Source organism: Mizuhopecten yessoensis, unplaced genomic scaffold, assembly GCF_002113885.1.
Source record: "Mizuhopecten yessoensis strain PY_sf001 unplaced genomic scaffold, ASM211388v2 scaffold716155, whole genome shotgun sequence".
In the NCBI taxonomy this organism is placed as follows: Eukaryota; Metazoa; Mollusca; class Bivalvia; order Pectinida; family Pectinidae; genus Mizuhopecten; species Mizuhopecten yessoensis.
The window spans coordinates 154,098-178,066 of NW_018479975.1; the positions used below are offsets into that span (position 1 = coordinate 154,098).

Consider the following 23,969-nt stretch of genomic DNA (forward strand, 5'->3'; position numbering starts at 1 on the left):
ACGTGCCACGTGGCCATGTGTTGGCAATGTACACGTGTTCACCTCCAAACAAAGAAGAAGCAGAAAGCCCTAAGATGCTACAATGTAAATGTATCCATATCCGGAATAGCCGCCGTTATCTAACTATTTATATGTACCATTTCGTTATAACGATATTTATCGCATTTTTATCGGGTTTTTTTCGCAGAAGCGAAATAATAAAAAAAACAATAACGGGGAATAAAGATTATCGTTAATTATTTCGAAATAACAATTAAGTTTGTTTTGTCACCTCGCTAATTATATGTATCTCTACTTCAGGTCCTAATAACGAAGATTATCGTTATTTTGAACCCGTAATTATCGTTATTTTGGGGTGCATCAGCGACGATAATCGTTATTTTGAACAGCTAATTATCGTTATTTTCGGGTGCATCTGCGACGATTATCGTTATTTTGGGGCGCATCAGGCACGATTATCGTTATTTTGACCCCGAAAAGTATGTGAGGGGGTGAATACAAAGAAATACAAAGCGGTTGGGAGAAACTTCCCATTGGTTTCATCTCGTCAGAGATTCCTGAGGGGATATAAAACTATGGTGGATAAACTCGGACATGTGGATTGTTGACATACATTTTGGCAAAAAAGTTTTATGCAAGGTGCCCACCTTCTTTTTCATTATTATTAGTTTAAGTGTTGTTTGATTTTACATATCTGTTTGCTTGGATAGAACAGGGAATATAATTGAGGTTAGATAGTACTACTTATATAGTAATTTATTACAGATATTGTTTGGGTACCGATATTGCGGTCAGCCTTAGATCGAGGCTCACAGGAATAGTGTATTAGTAGCCACATCTGATGAGCTGTACTCATTCGGAACACCTCGCCACATTTTCAGTACCTTTCATTAAAGGTGGCCGAAGTGAATCGACCGAGGTGTCCCGAGTGGGCCTATTCGAAGAAGGGCCAATATATAATTTGTGTCCGGTATCAACCCTAGACTCCGGAGTGTCCAGTATCAATCCTGGACCTCGAAATGTCCGGTATCAGTTTTAGACTCCGGATTATCTGCTGAACTTGAGTGTAGTTTCTTACTTTCCAGTTGATTTACTCCTAAATTGTCTTGCTTCTTAACTCACCTACTTATGAACTGACAGTTTTGCCGAGAATGGTACTCGTATTCTCGTAAGTAGGTAGCTCGGCTGTTATTTTGTTGCTGAGGTGCGACATCGACTTGCCACGTATATATCTGCAAAGTGGAACACAGGTATGCTTAGCTAACCAATAGTTTCCCAAGAAATTATCACGTGATGTACAAATAGCTTATACAACTTAAGTCAACTAATTAGTCCGGTAATTTCTTTGCCAACGTGGTGTTGTGTCGAAAAAAATAATTTATTAATCATGTCGACATCTTTAAAGTTTATGTCAACATACATATTTCGAAATATGCATTTAAGTTTATTATTTAATAATAGAAATGCAAATACTTCCAAATTTTAAACTAGTACTATTTACAGTGCATTATTGAAAATAAAATCCAAATTGTGTACCAGTACTATGTACAGTGAATCGGTACTCTGACAAAGTACTGTAACGTATTCCGCCACGTTAGAGATCACTGTACATAGGGGACCTTCTGTAACCGGTGTTCTAATTCGACCCTCTCCAACGCACATAAATCATCTACCCTGAAACACTTGTTTGAGAGGAAGATTGCAGTGTGTCAGTGATATTTCTGTTAATAAATATATTATCACAAATATGGGCTTGGCAGCAAAAACCAGAAATTTATTTAGGAGAGTTGAATGCTTTTGTCATTTTCAAATACGTCTTTTTAATTCAGTGCACAAGACGGATTCAACATTACAAGATTTACTGTCCAAACTCTGGAAAGATAAGACAATGAAAGATGGGTATTTTTCTATAAAGAAATCTGCTAATTTTATTGACACACATATAATACAATACCAACCAAATTATGTTATAACAGTTCACTTTAAAACATGGTATACAAAACGCCCGTATTTCAATAAACAAAATTATATGAAGTAATCGTATACGGACATTCATTCAATTACAACGTAAACTCAATGCAGGATTTTTTTCACTTTCAATTTCCCAATTTTTTTCGAGATATTTTCTAAACAGCAGGTATTTTTTCAAATTCACACTGTGAATTGTTAGATATTTCAGGATTCGATATGTCCTTAGCATTGTAATTCATAAGTCTACCATATAATAAATTCTTATCTAAATATAAGATACAGACAGTAAATGTTCAGTCATAGACAATCAGTACATTCGGTTAGAACTACACCGAACCATGTACAAATATTGTAAGGAAGTATGGTTGTTCATTTATGACATTTATGAAATTTAAGTAGTCAAAATTTCATTAATTTTACAGACAGGAGTCTGTCAGTGGTGAAACGGTACTAAATATGGTTCGCCATCTCGTTCTCTTACTTTACCTAAATATAAATCTGTTACACTACCCAACCCTTAACTTAATTGTACAGTAATAAAAAAAAGGATACTCGTGTACAGTTTTAAATAATGTCGATTATATTTAAATTCGTTTAAATATATTTTGTAAATTCCACATTCAACATGGTGTACAAGGAATGTGTTTAGCGTGACAATTATTTCCATTTAAAAATCCATACCTTAAAACGACCTTGCATCAGCAGGTATCATTAAAATTAAACACGTGTTATCTTAACACAGAATACAGTGACCGATAGCTTGTCAGGTAGCTCTCCTATAAAAAACGATTCCTTATTTCCTGTTTATGACATCTTTTGTAATTCAAATATATTTTGTATTTCTATTTCTTTCTCTTTTAGAATTCAGCTTCTTGGCACAGGAGTTAGAAGTTGCCTTTCTGTTAATTATTTTGAATTATCAATTTGTTTTATAAGTTGCCTTTCTGTTAATTATTTTGAATTATCAATTTGTTTTTAAACAAAACCATGCTTTTCAACGTTTTTGACAATATCCCAGATACACAAAACGTATCTGGTTTGTCTTTTGATGTATCGAAAACCGACACATCGTATGTTAGGAACCGTTTTCAATGGACGGACAAAATAAACTAAACAATGTACTTATATAATCTTCAAAGCGCTCCTGCTGAATATAGTTTATATAGTATAATACACACTATCGTCCATTGCACAACCCCAGGGGAAATTAGGTGCTCGTAATCACCAAGCAACGAGAATGACATCGGTTACCTAGCAACAAGGAATGACATCTGCAACCTAGCAACGAGGAATAATACCAGTCACTAAGCGACAAGGAATGTTTGATCACCTAGTAACATTTGCAGCGTCCGACCCTACTGGTGAAGAGTCCGAGTTCCGGCTTGGGAATACATAAATAAATCCTCTCTGATCCACGTGCCAAGTCAATTTCCTCTCCGACAAACAATAAATACGAAACAGAACGAATGTGTACAAACACTTAACCATACGTAGCACTCTGGACTCCATTGCACCGTCGTCATCAATATTGGCAAGAATTAATTTCTGTGTCGTCAATGACATCATGACGTCATCCGTAGTGACGTTCTGCAAGACTAGCGTCTCGTTAACGTTGGTACGGCGACACTTATGCTTTAAGTAGTCTAGCAGCTTTATGTCACAACTGAGTTTTTCAGATATTCATAAAAGTAATGACGTCACAGATCCTGTATATCTCATATCTTAATCCAATCAAGATGTTACAGAAACTTAAATAATAATGTCACGTCTGCGTTATTTTCATCTAAATCCCGTGAGAGTGACTGTATGTTCTAACGCCTTTCGTCTCAGCGTAGCTATGCTTGATCCCCGCCAAGTTTCGCCCATTTCCTGCATTCCGCACGACATCTGAGTGTTAGGGAGGGTAGGTGAGGAGGAGCCGGTGAGCTGTGACGAACAGCTCGCGGGGGTCATACCGTAACCCGTGCTATATAAACCCGCACCCCCATTCATGCCCATGCTGTTTCCCAGAGTGACGTCACCAAGTCCGGAAATTGACATCTGCGGTCCGACAGACTGAGCTATTCCTTGTCGCGGTAACGAGGACGATAGTGTCAGAGGGTTTCCGTTCATCGGGGAACCCATGTTGGACATTCCGGACATTCCGGACATTCCGGACCACCTCGTGTCTGATGGATGGAATGTACAGAATGTGTCATTCATTGGTCCAAAGGGAGATAACCCAGGAGAAGGAAGCAGGGCTCCTGGTGTTCGGAATACATTGGTGGTCTTCTTCCTTTTCTTCCATTTAGCACGTCGGTTTTGGAACCAAACCTGAAAAACAGCGAATATAAATATTATACGCATAAAAGAAAATTTTCTATTTTTTAATAGTACATGAAAACTATGATGTGCAAGTAAATCATTTTAGATGTGTACATGGAACCGATTACTGAAAATACTCGTGATGGAATCTATTTTAATATTGTCCAAATGCACATGTACATCAATAAATTGGTTTCAGAAGAACTTCTGATAATATTGTAATAGAAACATTCAAAGAGGAAAACAGGGTTTTTAGCGAGAATATAAAAATGCAAGATTTGTAAGAGATGAAACAGACAGAAAATCTCATAGTGTATACACTTGTACAGCGAATCCTCTTGGAGTAATGCCTGTTGAGAATAAATTACATAAATAAGCCCTAAACGGCACTATATGTTCGACGTCTGGGGTACTCCACGGATAAATACGCCTAATAACAATGTCTCCCCGAAAATCCAAAGCAATTCCGGGGATGAAGAGGAATAAAATTTACAAAATATTCCCTTGGAGCATACTAATGATGAAATACTGCCCAGCACGTAGAGATTAACTGTTCTTTTATGTAAAGTTGCGTGTAGCCATGAATTTGACGGGGTTTACTTTCGACCGCGATGACAGAATAAGAGATAGTGATTTTGGACAAATCGTCAAATCGCGTGCAAGTCTCGTCTCCGCCGTGGTCAGGGGAGGGCGAGTTATAAACAATGAAATTAGCTAAAGATGAAATGAATGCAACACGGGACTATCGTGGTCCCGAGGGGTCGGGCCAAACTGTCTACAGTCCTGACAAGACCTGATATCGGGCCCGAGTTCGTCTGCTGTCAGGCTATATGATGTATCGGTAGTGGCCGCCAGGGGACGCCACGGAGTCCGCGCCACCTAGGCGGCGGGAAAACTGACATGACTTCGGGAAGGAAAGAAAGGCATAGTACAGGGGGAGGGGTGTTAGTTGGGAAGTGGTGTGTTCTGGGTAAGGGGAAAATATTCAGTGAGATTACTGAATGTATAAAGAAGGAATTCGAAAGTCGTCTTGACTAAAATTATTGATTATTCAGCTGTAGGTTATTTCATCGCATCCTTTTTATTTTTTTTAATTGCATGGGAAGTTAGGAATGAGGCATTGAGGCTGACACAAGTGAAATAGCCAGGCTCTAATATTTCTTTTAGAATGAAAAAACCTACAACACAATCACTAAGTGAATGGCTGCCAATAACATCGATGTCATTATTAGCGGCGATTGTTGCGAACTATATTTGGTCTTTATATATAATTATACTCCACGTGTGGTAGTGTACCTAAAACGGTTACAAAGGCTGTCAACATCCTTTCTAAAATAAAACTGTAAAACTGCAGACGAGGGGGTCTCGTACAGGCAATTTGTAAAACTGCAGACGAGGGGGTCTCGTACAGGCAATTTGTAATCAGTTTGGATCATGATAACAGGATTGGTATATGTTAGCCATATTTAAATGACTGCAGATGATATAAAATAAAATCCCATTATGAATATTTTAAGGTTTGTCTATGGATAATTAAAAGTGAAAATATTTACGCACGGGTCTTTATATTGAATCAAAATCATTATATAGTAAATTTCCATATAATGAGTGATTTATTACCAACAAGAGAGATTAATATAAGCTGGAAAACGTGTTTTATAATTGTTGTAAAAAAAAGTTTATATACATTTGTATTATTTATCTAAAGACCACTCCTTTACCGATTCCAGTCTCTATTCACCACTTCAGACGCCCACGCTGCATCTCTATCCCCTCCAATTCTTCCATACACAAAATACAACATTCTCTCCTGTCCCCCCATTCCATACCCAACCCCACCTCAACCCCACGACTCACGACCAGTCCCCACCCCAGGACCTACGACCAACCCCTAGACCAACCCCTACCCCACCAAGTGTGTGTTGGATTCCAGATGATTCATTTTCTATTGAACATACGAAACACCGGTTGACCTGTCTGTGACCAGCTGTTTGGACATTGTCCACTACCGACTCGGACACAAATGTCCAGAGTTGATATTGACACGTACTGTAACTTAACCCTGTTTCAATGCCTCTCTTTGATCGGTCATTAGGTATTTGTATAAGATGTATAGAACCAACGTTATTCAAAGTACCCGGCTAAAGAAAGTGTTTCATTGTATCGGGAACTAAACACTCGTGTAATATCAGGTTTAGCTTACACCTCCAATTCTATAGGGTTTGAGGACGTCCAAGCGGTATTACGATTCGCAATTTCATTTATTTTGACGGAAGTAAATTAGCAGTCAATTATTTGGATAACTGATTCTACAAACACTATGACACGAGATACGTTCGCACGCGCGTATCCCGAGAGGAGGCACGCGCAAACCCGCATCGGACTTCACCTGACAACCCAGGATCCGCGCACGCAAGGGTGTATCCGCGCGCAGGAACTTACTCCCTTCCGTTCTCGACTTGCCGTCAACCGATCCCCCTCCAGAGTATTTCGATATGGGGGAAAGCTGGGAAAAGTTAATTCTACAATTACATTTCCGTCAAAACTAAATTGCCTCGGCATCTTGGATGCAAATATAATCATTTCTATGTTAATTAAACTGTCGGCATTGCGTGAAGGCACCATAGCTCACGGTAATGGACAAGGACCTCAGTTTGTACAGTGTGGTTGTTCCATAACCACAAATATTTCAATTATTAAATTTTACAATTTTTCCAAGATTTTAACTAACAATAGGAAAGATTCGTTTAGAAGCTATCAGGCCGTACCTTACCGAGTTTAACTGGTCATACCGTATACAATAAAGACTGTCATTGTGTTAAAATCTGCTGTTACTATTCACGAACACCCATAGATGACATAATATACATGTACGTCTTCACGTTAATCCCCCTTCCAGCTATCCCCGCGACACACTCGACCACCTAATACGTGAAACTGTTATATTTACCCAAACGTGCCGAGTTTGCGTAATAATAAAAACTTTTTTTATTGAATTATCAGTACATTCAATTTAAACACTATCCAACTATCACTCAAATATACAAATCAAATTCGAAAGCAGTTAAATATACATACATGTATGTACTTTACCCGGAAACTCAGCCACGGACTTGTGCTGCTAACAGTATTCATATAAGTATTGAATAGTTTATAAACAAGCTACATGTACTGTCATACCACGTAAATATCATGCATTTCCCGATCACTTTTGCTTGTTCAAACAATATTTTATTTTGAGAAGCACAGTGGTATACCCGACGAACAGGGGTGCTAGACTGAAAGCGTATATTCATTCTCCTCCCGCGGCGCTAGGGTCAATAATGCTTTTCAGCGTCAAAGTACAAGATCTTTCTATCTAAATGTTATACTCCACAGAGACCAAAATGGCTTTGATAAGGAGGGGTATAATAACTCCTCTGCCTTCTAACTGCGAGTATGACGTATTATTCAGGGTATTTTAAATGCATTGTAAAACTGCACTCACGGTACCTCCTCTAAAACAATTGATGCCGATGAAGCTCTGTATCATTTACATATGCGGTCGAATGTAGTGACATATACATAATTACGGTAGAATGCAGGTACACCATGGTGTAATATAGGGACGTTTATTGTACATATATAAATTACGGTAGAATGCAGGGGCGTAAATAATATACATTACGGTGTAATACAGGGACGTTTATTGTACATATACATAATTACGGTAGAATGCAGGTACACCATGGTGTAATATAGGGACCTGCGTACATTATCCATGTATAATGACGGTAGAATGCAGGGGCGTACATTATTTAAATTACGGTGTAATTTCAGGGACGTTTATTGTACATGTATAAATTACGGTAGAATGCAGGGGCGTAAATAATATAAATTACGATGTAACACAGGCACGTACATACTGTAATTTAGGGTAGAATGCTTTATGCGGGTGGAATGCGGAGGGCATATTACGGAAATTATATCGACATTTATATAAATAACGGTAGAATGGAGGGACGTATTATATGTAAAATCGGATGGAATGTAAGACAATCACAATCCTTTATAATTTGCCGATGAAACTGGAAATATTACGTTAATATTTGCGGACGGGATGAGGTAGATACAATTCTTTACAATACCAATACCTAACGGTTTCCGACACCTCGCCTATCCTTTACGTTAGCCGATGGATTTCGTTAGCGATCTACATACAGCAGGAGTTACTCAATAGTGATTATAAGGATAACAAAGACGTATTTGGACACACAGTCCCGGTCATCGGTCGATACGTGTTGGTCAATACCGTAGGTAAAGCTAGACTGGACATAACCGATTTTTTCTTCCTTCGGATCGTTTCCCTGAACAATGGAACAAATGATATTTATTCCGAAATAATTGAGGTTATGTATACATTAAAATAGGGCGGCATACATCAAAGACAGCAGGTACTTCCTCTAAATGTGGACCGATTGTGTATTAGCATGTAACTATCAATAGAGAAATATATATATTACTACCTGTCTGTAAGGTTTACATTGAGATATATAATGTACATTATTACCTGTCTGTAAGGTTTATATTGAGATATATAATGTACATCATTACCTGTCTGTAAGGTTTATATTGAGATATATAATGTACATTATTACCTGTCTGTAAGGTTTATATTGAGATATATAATGTACATTACTACAGAATGTAAGGTTTATATTGAGATATATAATGTACATTATTACCTGTCTGTAAGGTTTATATTGAGATATATAATGTACATTACTACAGTATGTAAGGTTTATATTGAGATATATAATGTTCATTACTACAGTCTGTAAGGTTTATATTGAGATATATAATGTACATTACTACAGTATGTAAGGTTTATATTGAGATATATAATGTTCATTACTACAGTATGTAAGGTTTATATTGAGATATATAATGTACATTACTACAGTATGTAAGGTTTATATTGAGATATATAATGTACATTACTACAGTATGTAAGGTTTATATTGAGATATATAATGTACATTACTACAGTATGTAAGGTTTATATTGAGATATATAATGTACATTACTACAGTATGTAAGGTTTATATTGAGATATATAATGTACATTACTACAGTATGTAAGGTTTATATTGAGATATATAATGTACATTACTACAGTATGTAAGGTTTATATTGAGATATATAATGTACATTACTACAGTATGTAAGGTTTATATTGAGATATATAATGTACATTACTACAGTATGTAAGGTTTATATTGAGATATATAATGTACATTACTACAGTATGTAAGGTTTATATTGAGATATATAATGTACATTACTACAGTATGTAAGGTTTATATTGAGATATATAATGTACATTACTACAGTATGTAAGGTTTATATTGAGATATATAATGTACATTACTACAGTCTGTAAGGTTTATATTGAGATATATAATGTACATTACTACAGTCTGTAAGGTTTATATTGAGATATATAATGTACATTACTACAGTCTATAATGTATATCTTGAGGTATATAATAAAGAAAGAAAGAAAATTAACCTTAACTAATATAACACCTGCTACGCATGTCTTACTATACGAATACGTTATAGCGGAAGAGGTAGTCTAGTCGGGCCAGCGTTCAATAACTGATGTTGGAGGGAAGTCCGACTTCAAGTCCGATTAGTTTTAAAGGGTCCTAATAAAAATAACAGAATATTGACTTATCGAAATATGTTACGTATACTTTTTTTTCGGACTAAATAATTATCGTCAGTACGAATTCAATGAAATAAAAAGAAAAATAAAAGAGACAAAATAATGACAGAAATACCACGAGTTTTAAATTATTTATTCTACAATTATAGCATTATATTCCTACCATTGAATTCGTATATTTGTTTGAAATTAAATACTGTTCGTTACTGCAAACATAGATGGTTAAAAAGCAGTCAGTGAAAAAAGAGGATTTTAATTAACGAAAGAGTCGAGATTTAATTGGCATAGCTTGCAGAGACAAAACGTTAACCAACTAAAAGGAACAAGTTTTTTACTGAAAAATCCAAAGATTGGACGAACGAAAGGATGACTTGTCGCCAAATATTTGAGAAAATAGCCGTTATAAGAAAGATCATTTTACGTATCCCGCCAATCACATGTGTACTTTCACAATTCTTATAATAACTTAATACCTGTCTCCGTTAAATCCTTTTTATAATAACTTAATACCTGTCTCCGTTAATTCATTGTTTTAATAACTACCTGTCTCCGTTAAATAACTGTATAGGTTCTTGATTCTCATGTATAAAAACCACCCAAACATATTCAAAAAGTAAATCGAATATTTTGCCTTTAAAGTATATAGGCATCAATGCAGTTCCTTGACTTTGACATTTTCTATGGCAAATCTTGTTCAGACTATACGTTTAAAGATGCCTCTCATTTTTTCCAATGAGTATTAACTTATATTTTACAGGTATTAGGGGTTTAGATCAATTTTCGTTAAAAATGGCACCACCAATGATGATAGTATACGACTTACTACAAGTATAATCATTGGGGAGACAATTAATGAACACCTTAGGTTTAGGTAACACAATAGCTGTAACCACATCCCAGGTCCCTGTGTTATAGATATGTGCCTTTATTTACTCCCCAACAACATTGACATACATTGGATATTGTGTTAGATTGAAAATTACTTTTGTTAGGCAATATACAGTCCTCTATAAATTTATACAATACCTATGTTTAAACTACTAAATATATACAATCATTTTGATAATTTAGAAAATAGTTTGTTGTATTGTATTTATTGTTTCTGCTTTTGATAAATCTGTGTGTTATGTTGTCTTTTTCTTGTTTTTTTTGCTGAAGGAAATTTAAGTAATTCAAAATTAAAAACGATAAGTGATACTAAAGAAACAATATGAATTTGTTCAGGAAATCAGTAAGCATCGCAGTAAAGTGGCCTATCAGAGAAATGGTGTTACGAAAAAACGACAATCTTTGTAATGGTTAGTGTTGTGTTCTTTGTAATCAAACATCCTCGGAACAGCCCTGAAACCCTGAACGATATTTGTAAACTGTTACGTTAATGTCTCAGTGTACAGAGTAAGGACAGTGTACTTCAGAGTCAAACGAACATCCAGACTAGTGTTCGAAAGTAAAAATATTTAGTGTTTATATATACTATGAAAAATAAATAGAAAAAGATTTTTTTGAAGTGTGGGAACGATACAAATGTAATGTAATACATTGCACGGTATATAAAGGATGAGCTGACTAGCGACACTAATAGTACAGACGCCGAGCTAGAATCAAACAACCAGATCGTTTAATTGATCAATGGAAATTCTTGTTCTACCTTTAATTTACTGAACTATATGTACATGTATTACATGATGTAATTGTTTGAATTTTTTAGTCGGATGGCTCTCGGAAATAAAGAAATTGAAACTGTTGTCTCGACTTTGTCAATAATTACGTCAAAGGATGCTTGTTAAAAACAACAGACGTACTTAGGTGGAACCTAAGTACGTCTTAGACATTTCATGAGGTCAGTTAACCATCCTCATCACCATAAGACGACAACCTGACGTCATTGCCTTGTCAAAGTATGAAAACTGTTACACATGTACACACTTATATAATTTATCGGTCAGTCGTAAAGGTTAAGGCGAAATCATGGATGATAAATGACTCGGCAAAGTACACCAGGTGTACCACGTGTGGCTCAACATTAAACAGAAGAAAAAAATGATAAAATAAAATAAAAAATGCGTATCTATCCGTAAACTGAATAAAATAAACTGTATCCGCGACTGCGATAGGATATAAATTAATGTTCTCCAATCCATGTGACAGCGATTTCACCAGAAGAAATTTTGATAAGAAATTGTAAAAACAAAAATGGTATTTTGATCGTCGATAGATAATATAAGGCCTTTTAAAACTGTAATGTCCACAGTAGTCATATCTAATCTCAAATATAGAAAAGAGGACAGGAGAAAAACTGTGTAATACTATTTTTTTCTCTAATTGGATAACAGATTATGTGATTATGAAGAGCTTCCGGCTGTACGTCTCCATCCCTATATTTACTGTAGGAACGCGCAATGTAATGTATCTTCTCTAATTCAAGTATGCCAACAACGTATTTGTAGTTTGACAATATACGACACAAACAGATGTATATTGCATATATTATATAATTCAAACGTTTGATACTACTACAGTGTCAGATTTCAGAGCGGTGTACGCCGAAACTTTCACCTGACGTCCTAACGATCCAACAGGTGTGAGAGAGTGTGTGAAACACAACAGTCGAAAATTACAGTTTTACACCTCGAGTACAAAATGACAGTTATAAGACACTTGCGTACATGTACCTGTCAACGAACACAAGGTGTTGTTTGTTTCCCGAGACACAAACAAGGTGTAAGGTACGTGTCAGTTCGTTAGTGGATGTATGTCTTTATCAATAATTCCCTTTCCCGGGGTTGTGAAGCAAAGATAATACATGATGTTGGCAAAATAAAATGAGCAAGTTCATAAACATGCTTCATATCATTCTATTTGAATAGTTGTCTAAATATAACGTCAGTAAAATTCATGATCAATGATCGATAATTGATCGATCAGAAAATGAAACAAAAACAAATAGAGAAGCATTTATTCTTGGCCGTTTACTCTTACTTTCGGTAAAATAGGGCGGGCAGATATGTTGTGTGAATGCAATTTATGGGAAAACTTACGAGTAAAATGGTTTGATCAGTTTTCAAGTCGGCTCCGAATCTTTATAACTTTTGAAAGATTCATGTCTTAGTCAAACCAGGATTGTTCATAGAAAATCATGATCGGTGTGTCAGAGTCAGAGGTAAAAAGACCAATCTTTGATTAAATTGATTGACTGATTAAACGCAATACCCGACAGGCCTTAGACAACTTTATAACTGAACCATGTGATGTTACTAACGGGAAGTTGTACATGTGTTTCCACAAATGTGTCCCGTAGCGTTTTTTTACAGTATTCTTATGTAAATTTCATAGATATTTTTATCATTATCTACAGTTAAAAATGTTCATAGACGGGAAGTCTATTTCACAAAACGCTCGATATTCAATACCGCTTTAATTCTATGCTGTCTTATTTATATAAAATAAAACTTTTTTTTTATTAAATCAATGTAAGAAAAATCCTCATATCACACATAGAATTGGGAAACTGATGGGTCACTGATATCATTTAGAATTCCATAATTCTAATAATTTATTTAATTCGTAAACACACGAATGTATTTTCAAGAACCACAATTTTCATATTGTAAGATTACCAAACAAAGCCTGATTTTAAGATTCACTGTTTGTAGGTGAAGTTTGTGAATAAACTAAGAGACCAAACTGATCCTACTGGTAACGTTTTAGATGGAGTTTTACTCTTTTTTCTTTTTGTTCGAATTTTCAATTACATTTTGTTGAAAATTGCATGAAAAATATTTTGTCTAGTGATATACGACAGAAATTTAATTTAATTACAATTCTAATTATGTTCATTTGTTGATTTATTTTATTTGGTTTATAAGTTAGCACAAGGTTGAGCTACTGTAAATAACAGAAATAACCGCTAACCTAGATATTAGTTACATCTTAAAACGTCAATTCTCAATTAATATAAGCGGTTTTATTCTAAGTTTTGCTGTCAAATGTCTGTTATCATTTTCAGTTTAGAAAATGTATCCTTCCCACATTTTATATAATATCTAACATATGATTTTCGAACGTTATTTATTCAAATTGTATTTTACACGTATCTGATGATGAGATTTACGCTGTATTTGTCAACAGAATTGTATTTCCACTGAAATGGATATCTGTTTATATATATCTTCTAACATATAAACTCGTTCAGCTATTTCTTAGTTATTGATTTATTTTTTAATATTTACAAACATGTTTGGTTTAAAAAATATTTTATAGAGAAACATATCAGTAAAATTATAATTTATAAATATAAAAATAAACAGTGGTAACAAGCCTTGAGCTTATGAAAAACGTTTCCTAAAATTAACTCGTGTATCAATATATCAACTTCTTTATCTATTTATCAATATATCAACTTCTTTATCTATTTATCAATATATACAAATTACTCATCAATTCAATAACTGCATTTAGGTGGACTCATTTATCTTAATAGTCGACACTGTACGAAAATATCAACTTATTTACCTAGTTTTAAGTTACTAGTATCGTCAGTTTTTTTATCTATACATTAGTTAATACAACATATATTGATATATCTATATACATATACGAAACCTATTTAATCCTTTATTTATACATTAGCTACTTACAAAGTTAATAATTTATATAAAGATATATATATATACAATGTACATATACTAGCATATCTAATAATTTATCTATATATTACATTGTAGTTGTTAACAAAGTTAATAATTTATATATATATATACATATACTAACCTATTTAATAAATTATTTATATATAAGTTACCGACATAATTAATCATATATCTATTGTTGGTTACAAAAAATATTTTCATATTTATTTGTTTATAAGAAAATAACATCTTTACTTCTTCTATTTATATGTACAGTAACTAACGTATTTACTCCTTCATCTTTCTATAGTTACCAGCGTAATTATACGTTTATCTTTCACCATTTACCAGCGTAATTATACGTATATCTTTCTATATTTACCAGCGTAATTATAGGTTTATCTTTCTATATTTACCAGCGTAATTATACGTTTATATTTCTATATTTACCAGCGTAAGTCTACGTTTATCTTTCACTATTTACCAACGTAATTATACGTTTATCTTTCTATATTTCCCTGTTAAATTATACGTTTATCTTTCTATATTTGCCAGCGTAATTATACGTTTATCTTTCTGTATTTACCAGCGTAAGTATACGTTTATCTTTCTATATTTACCAGCGTAATTATACGTTTATCTTTCACTATTTACCAGCGTAATTATACGTATATCTTTCTATATTTACAAGCGTAAGTATACGTTTATCTTTCTGTATTTACCAGCGTAAGTATACGTTTATCTTTCACTATTTACCAGCGTAAATATACGTTTATCTTTCTATATTTACCAGCGTAAGTATACGTTTATCTTTCTATATTTACCAGCGTAAGTATACGTTTATCTTTCTATATTTACCAGCGTAATTATACGTTTATCTTTCACTATTTACCAGTTTAATTATACGTTCATCTTTCTATATTTACCAGCGTAAGTATACGTTTATCTTTCACTATTTACCAGTTTAATTATGCGTTTATCTTTTACTATTTACCAGTTTAATTATACGTTTATCTTTCACTATTTACCAGCGTAATTATACGTTTATCTTTCTATTTACAAGCGTAAGTATACGTTTATCTTTCACTATTTACCAGTTTAATTATTTGTTTATCTTTCTATATTTACCAGCGTAATTATACGTTTATCATTCCAGCGGCTCCCAGGGTCTCCAGTTACATTACAAATAAAACAGTTTCATTTATTACAACTGTAGTTATCGTTAGTCAAGGTACAAATTACCAATGTCCGCAATTCATTCGTTATCATTTGTATATCTGTTTTAATGTCTCACACAATAAAACGTTTATAGATTCACTGTTTGTACTCATTTAGCGAGTTTCGTTAAATGTTGATGTTCATTGTCAATAGCATAGGGACACTTGGAGAACCCGTACAATCATGTACAAGCGCAGGCACCCGCGACATTTTAGGGGTTACTGAAGTGAGCGTAAACTCTGGAATTTTGATATGGTAGCGCAGGTGAAGGGAACAAATGGACGGTTTTATTTTTATTTTGAAACAAATAGAATACATATTTTCTAATACATTAATATTTTTATTACCTACGAATTCATCGGTTTATATATAGGTAAATACTGATCAAAGTTTTCCATGTTGTATTTATATATAAAATATACGTGCTTTTGTATTTTTTACTTTTTGTTGTGTGTATTAAGGTCCAACTATAAACTCACCTGAACCCGGGATTCCGTCAGTCCGATTCTCAATGCTAATTCTTCCCTCATGAATATATCCGGGTAGTGTGTCTTGGCGAAGCTGCGTTCCAGTTCGTTGAGCTGAGCTGGAGTGAAGCGTGTCCGGTGCCGTTTTTGTTTGGAAGGTTTATCCAGGTCGCTGATGCTGTCCGGTGTTCCTACGCTCCCATTAGAAGAGTCCTTGGAAGGATGCATGTCTTTCATTCCCGACATAAGTTCCTCCTTCATGCCTACAAGGTCGAGATTTAATCTGTTACGGATTACATCTATAACGACAGTTTGTTAGTTAAGTAATTTGTGATATTGAAAATCTAACAACTTCTCTTCAAACCGCCTAATTTTATTTTACTTTCTGGCACAATATAAATGTTGTTGTATGTATGTATTATATTGTATTATATTTTGATATTTCTCATGATTTAAAACGTTTTAATTAAGTGACTTAAAAACCAATCTAACGATCAAAATTTTATAAAGACCGTTTTATAAAAGGTACATATTGTTAACATAGAAAAAGGTTTGTTTTACAAATGATATCGTATACAATCAAAATACTCTGAACCACAATAAGGTATGTAAGTAAACAGGAAAATATGCGTTTGAAAATCATAGCTCCTTCTTTTATCTTGTTAATCATTATAATACTACAATAAATTCAAAGCCGACCTGGCAATGACATAGGTAGCTTTCTTTGAAAATAAAAGAATTGTCTTATTAAATATTTATCTTGAAGAATTTATAAAGGATCGTTTAGGAAAATCGTCGCAAAAAATATCCTTTTAAACACGATACGAATTTCAGTTAACAATATGAATGAAAACGATCATGTACAAAGTGGTCGAGAAATGTTATTGTTAATTCTACAATGACACGTAAGAATAAGTCTGAAAAATATCGTTTATCGAAAAACCTAATAAGTAAATTTCAATTTGAAGTAAATTTATATTTAACCCTTTAGAATTTACACTGAAAAGATATGTAAAGATAAATAGTATTTTGTATTCAGGTATCTTTAGTTCAGAGAAAGTATTATTACAAAATAATTGTAGATAACATTACAACTTTTGACACAAAAATAAGTTCAATGCAAAATTATCTGAAAATATTAAAAATGATAAATAATAATATTATCGGAAAGAAATAGAAGCTGAAATTCAGCATCATTCAAATGTTTGAATAAACAGAATGCGATCCATTGATTTCCGTTTTGTTATATATTATCTAAGTATTTAACCCTTAGTTACTTACCCGTTATAATCTCCGTATCCGTTGCTGATTAATCATTGTTACTAATTAGATTAGCTCACTTGTTAATCCACACCACTTAATTAATTAAATCAATTACTTATATCAACCATAAATGTTAAGAGGCGGCAGAAATATTGTCCTATATTATTAAGATATTCTTCCATTCAGACAACATCGTCAAATTGACAGCGGATAATTATAATTAGAACCTAGTGGTGAAATAACCAGCTGAGAATCAGTTGTAATGATCTAATTGTACAGAAATTTACGAGGGAACGGGTCAAGAATGATTATTTAGCGAGAACTAGAAATATAATTAGCTCCATGAGAACTTACGTTTGTATTGTAGGAAGCCGAGTGAAAAACAAAACCGCTCTATAAATCAGCAATCAATAGGAAACTGAATAATTATAAGCTACCCAAAGTCAGATGAAATTAAATTAATTAGCAAGACCCGCAGCCCAGTGTGTCCGCATTTAGATCTCTTAGCTGTAAATGGAAGAAAATTGAAAAGCAAAGATTTCATGATAAGAGAAATAAATTAAATAAAGCTGAGACCAACCAGTGTAGTTGTGGCTAATACAGCCCAAACCGCCTCAAATTACAGACAAAGTCGCCCAAACCGCTATATAAAACCTTCTGCAGACCACCGTCCTTGGTAATTTCGATAAGACTTTGATGTAGAAAAGGACTTACCTGTACTGTGAACCAAAGTGTCCCCGAGACCGAGAGAAGCACTACTGTTGGGCTCCATTTCATTTGCCTTTGAATTAACAACGCACGACTGTTTTTGCTTTAAACATGATCCCAGTTTTTACAATACTTCACGGAGTCTTTGAAGACTCAAAGGCGCGCTGTGATTGGTCGATCGGTCTCTGTTCATGCTGGTAGCACCGCGCCCTGATGCCAGGCCGAGTGTGAGTGCGATATTCCGAGTACGGGCGTGAATTGAAAGACGCATCGATATCATATCTAAATAACGTTAATAACAAGCCGAACATATGACGAGAGACGGACACAGTAATAAATGTATCGAAACAATTAATATTTACGCTTACACGTTCGTCAAACGTACGGCGTTTGGGAATCTCAGGTATATATACAGGTAAATGCATGTTAAGTAAATAAATGTATGGTCTATTTATATATTTAAGTATATATAAAAGAGGTCAAGATATGAAAAAAAAATGTTTGGACATTGTAACGGTTTCAAAGAATTGCGTTTCGCAATACAATGCATGTAGACCCATTATACTTGGTACACAAATGTACGCCGACACAAAACGGGCTGCCTTTGTGGTTCGTACCGCCCGCCGAGGTCATTTTATAATATAGTACTCCGGACACTGCTACTGTCTGACCATCGCTGTTATACCAGTAAATAGAAACACAATTGGACATTGTAAGTAACGGAGCGGTCCCATTGTAATTGAGCGGGTTAAGTTTATTTTAACTTCAGTATTTTGTTTAACGGTATTTTGAAAGACTTCAATATTATCTTTACACCTTCAGTGAATCGGCCCCTGTTTTAGACAGACCTAAACTATTCAACAATATAAGCAAATCGATTTAAGATATTATTTCAATTTATGTGAGGTACAGAAATCCAGCTAGATCTGTGTATTTTACCCGTTATCTGATTTTTAAATAGTCTTTATGTGGTATTCATAGTAATTGTAATTGTGTTGTCAGCAGAGCGCCTTGTAAGTCAGAACTTGTGCCCAATCCTCTTGATAGTTCTTTTTCAATAAAACATGTTTGAATGAATAAACTCGCTGTCATTCCGAGCCGACTAGGTCAGGTTAAAATGTATCAAAATGCTCATCAATTTCAATTAAATTCTGTTATTTTGTGAGCCTTACGGTTTATAAGATACAGGACATGTGTTGTAGCACGTGTATTTACAATTTATACACACTGATACAGTTGTACAGGAGAGTGACAATCACAGGTACATACTGTACACATGAGATTGGACAATAAAATAACATACCAATTTATACACACTAATACAGTTGTACAGGAGAGTGACAATCACAGGTACATGCTGTACATAACGCATGAGATTGAACAATAAAATAACATACCGATTCTTAGAGGGACCTTTCGGAATTAAGAAATGTCTACCATCATGACATTATGTTTTTAGGTGTCAGATAAATTAGTAAGCAAGCCAACTTTTCCTTTTGAAACTTCAAGAAAAAATACCTAGGTAAAATAAACCTATCGGAATATTGGTTATGTTGTTAGCGCACCATTGGTGGGAAGTAAGCTGGTGAAATGAAAGTCAATTTTATTTTCTAAAATTTTATATTAAAGAAGTAAAAAAGACTTCTGTGTTTGTTACTTCACCTCTTGTAGGATTTGATAACGGGCGTCTTTATCAACTTTATTTATTTTACAACAATCATGAAACAAGTTATTTCAACTTATATTAATCGTTCTTGTTGGCTCGGATGTTAGTGCGTGGGGGTCTTAATGTGTGAGGAAACTAGAGTACCCGGAGAAATCTACGTGGTCGGGCAGGTGACCTCATACCTTTTCTCGCCCGGAGGATTTTGACGTTATTGTTTAAATGCTTTTAATTATGTGTTCGAAATATTTTATCTAAACGATATATCCCTGTGGTTATTGTGTTAGTAATACGTGTAACATACTAGTACTTATTATTTACCTCCAGTTCATAAATTTAACTTCAAATGCTACCTGTCTGTGATAACACATGCTACCTGTCTGTGATTACACATGCTCCCTGTCTGTGATTACGCATGCTGCCTGTCTGTGATTACGCATGCTGCCTGTCTGTGATTACACGTGCTACCTGTCTGTGATTGTACACGCTACCTGTCTGTGATTTCACGTGCTACCTGTCTGTGAGAACAAATGCTACCTGTCTGTGATACACGTGCTACCTGTCTGTGATTGTACACGCTACCTGTCTGTGATTGTACACGCTACCTGTCTGTGATTTCACGTGCTACCTGTCTGTGATTTCACGTGCTACCTGTCTGTGATAACCCATGCTACCTGTCTGTGATAATAAATGCTACCTGTCTGTGAGTTCACATTCTACCTGTCTGTTATTACACAGGCTACCTGTCTGTGATTGTACACGCTACCTGTCTGTGATTATACACGCTACCTGTCTGTGATTGTACACGCTACCTGTCTGTGATTGTACACGCTACCTGTCTGTGATTAGACATGCTACCTGTCTGTAATTACACATGCTACCTGTTTGTGATTCCCCATGCTACCTGTCTGTGAGAACAAATGCTACCTGTCTGTGAGTTCACATTCTACCTGTCTGTTATTACACAGGCTACCTGTCTGTGATTGTACACGCTACCTGTCTGTGATTCCACATGCTACCTGTCTGCGATTACACACGCTACCTGACAGTGATTACACATGCTACTTGTCTGTGATTACACATGCTGCCTGTCTGTGATTACACGTGCTACCTGTCTGTGATTACACATGCTACCTGTCTGTGATTACTTATATGATGCTTTCCTCTTGTACCTTTATTGCTTTTACTTGCTAAATTCTTAACGAGCTTTGAATTAACCAGCATGCTGTTTATTCATGCTATTTCTTATTTGTATCCATTGTTGGTCGCAAGAATAGCACTACAGTGCTAATGTTTATTGTTTTAAATATAACTAAAATTTCTTGTATCTTGTAACCTTAAAAAAAAGTCAAAGATATAATGACAAGCGCACAGGACAGAATTGGAAGTAAATCAAGTATCGCATTTTTTTTCTGATGTGCTAATCTCTAAATGTTAATAAATGATTTCATCGCAATTGAGAAATAGCTCCTCCCTCCCACTAGTTAAAACTTCATTTCTACAGCATGAGAGATGTCCGAGAGTACCAACGCGACAGGAATACGTCAAACTCGAACGTGTGACAAACAAAAATACACGTCACAGGCACACGACACACACACACCTGTAACAAACAAAAATACGTGTGACAGGCACGCGACACACGTCATAAATAGTCATGCGTATTATTCAACTTCTTATTACAACATACAAGACATTGCGTTTATCTGCATTAATTACATAGTATAACAAAGTGATATCGAGTATAGTTTGTACTGAATACAGTTCAACACAGTAAACCTGAAGTACTGGAATCCCAGTTATTTGAAGATCATCATTTTGTACAAAGTCATGATAACGTGAAATACGAGTAAATCCCATTGTACCGAGATATTTTGAAATGGTCAAACCAATAGCAAACACTATCACATGCATTTTTGTTACCACATACTCATATTATATATACTTTATAACTCGTACTCTGATGTCTATATTATGTATATTTTATACCTCGTACTCTGAGTTCTATATTATATATACTTTATAACTCGTACTCTGAGTTCTATATTTTGTATACTTTATAACTCGTACTCTGATTTCTATATTATGTATACTTTATACCTCGTACTCTGATTTCTATATTTTGTATACTTTATACCTCGTACTCTGATTTCTATATTTTGTATACTTTATACCTCGTACTCTGAGTTCTATATTATGTATACTTTATAACTCGTACTCTGATTTCTATATTTTGTATACTTTATACCTCGTACTCTGATTTCTATATCATGTATACTTTATAACTCGTACTCTGATTTCTATATTATATATACTTTATAACTCGTACTCTGAGTTCTATATTATGTACACTAGATTGTTTAAACTTTTTATACATGCTAGATTATGAGCCAGAACGCTGTTGAGTAGCTGTAAACTTGATCACATTACAAACGTATTGCTGTATATATACCCTAATGAAACATATAATTTTCCTGAATTTTGACAGAGTTTCCATGATGAACAGAGAGTATACAGTACTCTCTACTACTGACCCCCGTATCTATAGACCTCTTTCTCTCCTCTATATTAAACAGATAATGGGATTAATTTGACCCCTGTCTGTGTTTCATTAGCGGATGTAATCAGGTAAGAAAAATGACCCCTTTTCAATAGTGCACGACATCAATTTTATAATCTTAATCAGGAGTTACTTAAACCTTATTTCTATTTAGTAAAGTTCATTATGTTTTTTAATTGCAGACATTAGTTTCATGGCCGAATATGTATAAGTAAATGTTAAACTCGATTGTACGATTTTTGTCTCCGTACGATAGCCAGCACTCCCAAAAGACGTATTTATTTAAACTCACTAAAAGCTTGTAACATTTGGAAGAAGCTTTTAAAACTTTAAAACCATTCAGATTTTTTTTACTTAAACCACTTAAGGTGTGTCAGCGGTTAGGTGCTGAACTTTTCTGAGAGTGGCTAAAGACAGATAATTTATCTTCAAATGTAATGGTATTATCTACTTTAGCAGCGTGCTGGTATTTTGAAATACTTTATGTGAAAATACGACCGGTGAGAAGAAATCAAGAAAAGAAGGAGTGGAGAAGGATAGAAAAATGGGTGAGGAACCGGAGGACAGTGAAGAGCAGAAGAATGGAACGAAGGAATTCAAAGGAGAGTGAAGGGGATGAAGAAAGGGGGGAATTCAATGGGTGAGAGAGAGAGAGAGAGAGAGAGAGAGAGAGAGAGAGACAGAGAGAGAGAAACTGTGCCGTTTTATATTACTTGTATAACTTGAGGTTACAGTGAAATTACATAAACAACAAATTGATTAACATTCATGAAAATATCAATTAGAAAAGTATCATAGATAATTTCTTATTTTCGTCCTGTCAGGGGTTGGGTGTTATTTCTAGCAGCTTATTCCATTTTTTCCATATATTATTAAACTTTGCTACATTCTCATTACCCTTGCTAACGCAAATATATTTTTGAGTCACATAATTATCTTTTATAATAGATTTTAAAGCTGACACAGATAAAGTTTGCTGTAAACATCTTGCTCTATAAATGTATTGTTTCATAATGATTAATATAAGATTGTCTGTTGTGTAGTATATATTTTTATCATTGTGCATGCCAAAAATGAAAGTTTCTTTATTAAAAGTAAATGGAATCAATAGAGCATCTAATAAAAATTCAAAGTTCTCAAAAAATGTCTGCACTTCTCTGCACTCCCAAAATAAATGTATAATTGTTTCTATTTCTGTTTTACAAAAGAAACAGAGTGGACTATCAGTTAAACCAATTTTGAATAAATATGAATTTGTTGTTAATATGTGTTGGTTTATTCTGTATTGCAGCCAATGTAATTTGGAGCTTTTAGTAACTCGGAAAGGGGTTGCATATATACTTCTCCAAGTTTCTTCATCTATTTCAAATATGTTGTTCCACTTTCTTTTTCCGGTAGGAATAGTGTTATTTCGACAAAGTATATTGTAGAAATCTTTCGACCCTTTACTGTTTCTCATGAAAATTTCTAAATTAGT

At 34.3% G+C, this 23,969-nt stretch overlaps 1 protein-coding gene across 1 annotated transcript; it reads right to left on the minus strand.

The window, feature by feature from the left end:
• Positions 1–1,880: 1,880 nt before the first annotated feature.
• On the minus strand, positions 1,881–18,357 carry LOC110441877 (homeobox protein orthopedia-like). The gene is made up of 3 exons (XM_021485158.1): positions 18,276–18,357; positions 16,311–16,561; positions 1,881–4,284 (listed from the first exon to the last, which is right to left on the minus strand). The coding sequence occupies exons 1-3, from the start codon at positions 18,331–18,333 to the stop codon at positions 3,751–3,753; spliced, it is 843 nt and encodes a 280-aa protein (XP_021340833.1). The 5' UTR covers positions 18,334–18,357; the 3' UTR covers positions 1,881–3,750.
• Between the last annotated feature and the right edge of the window lie 5,612 nt (positions 18,358–23,969).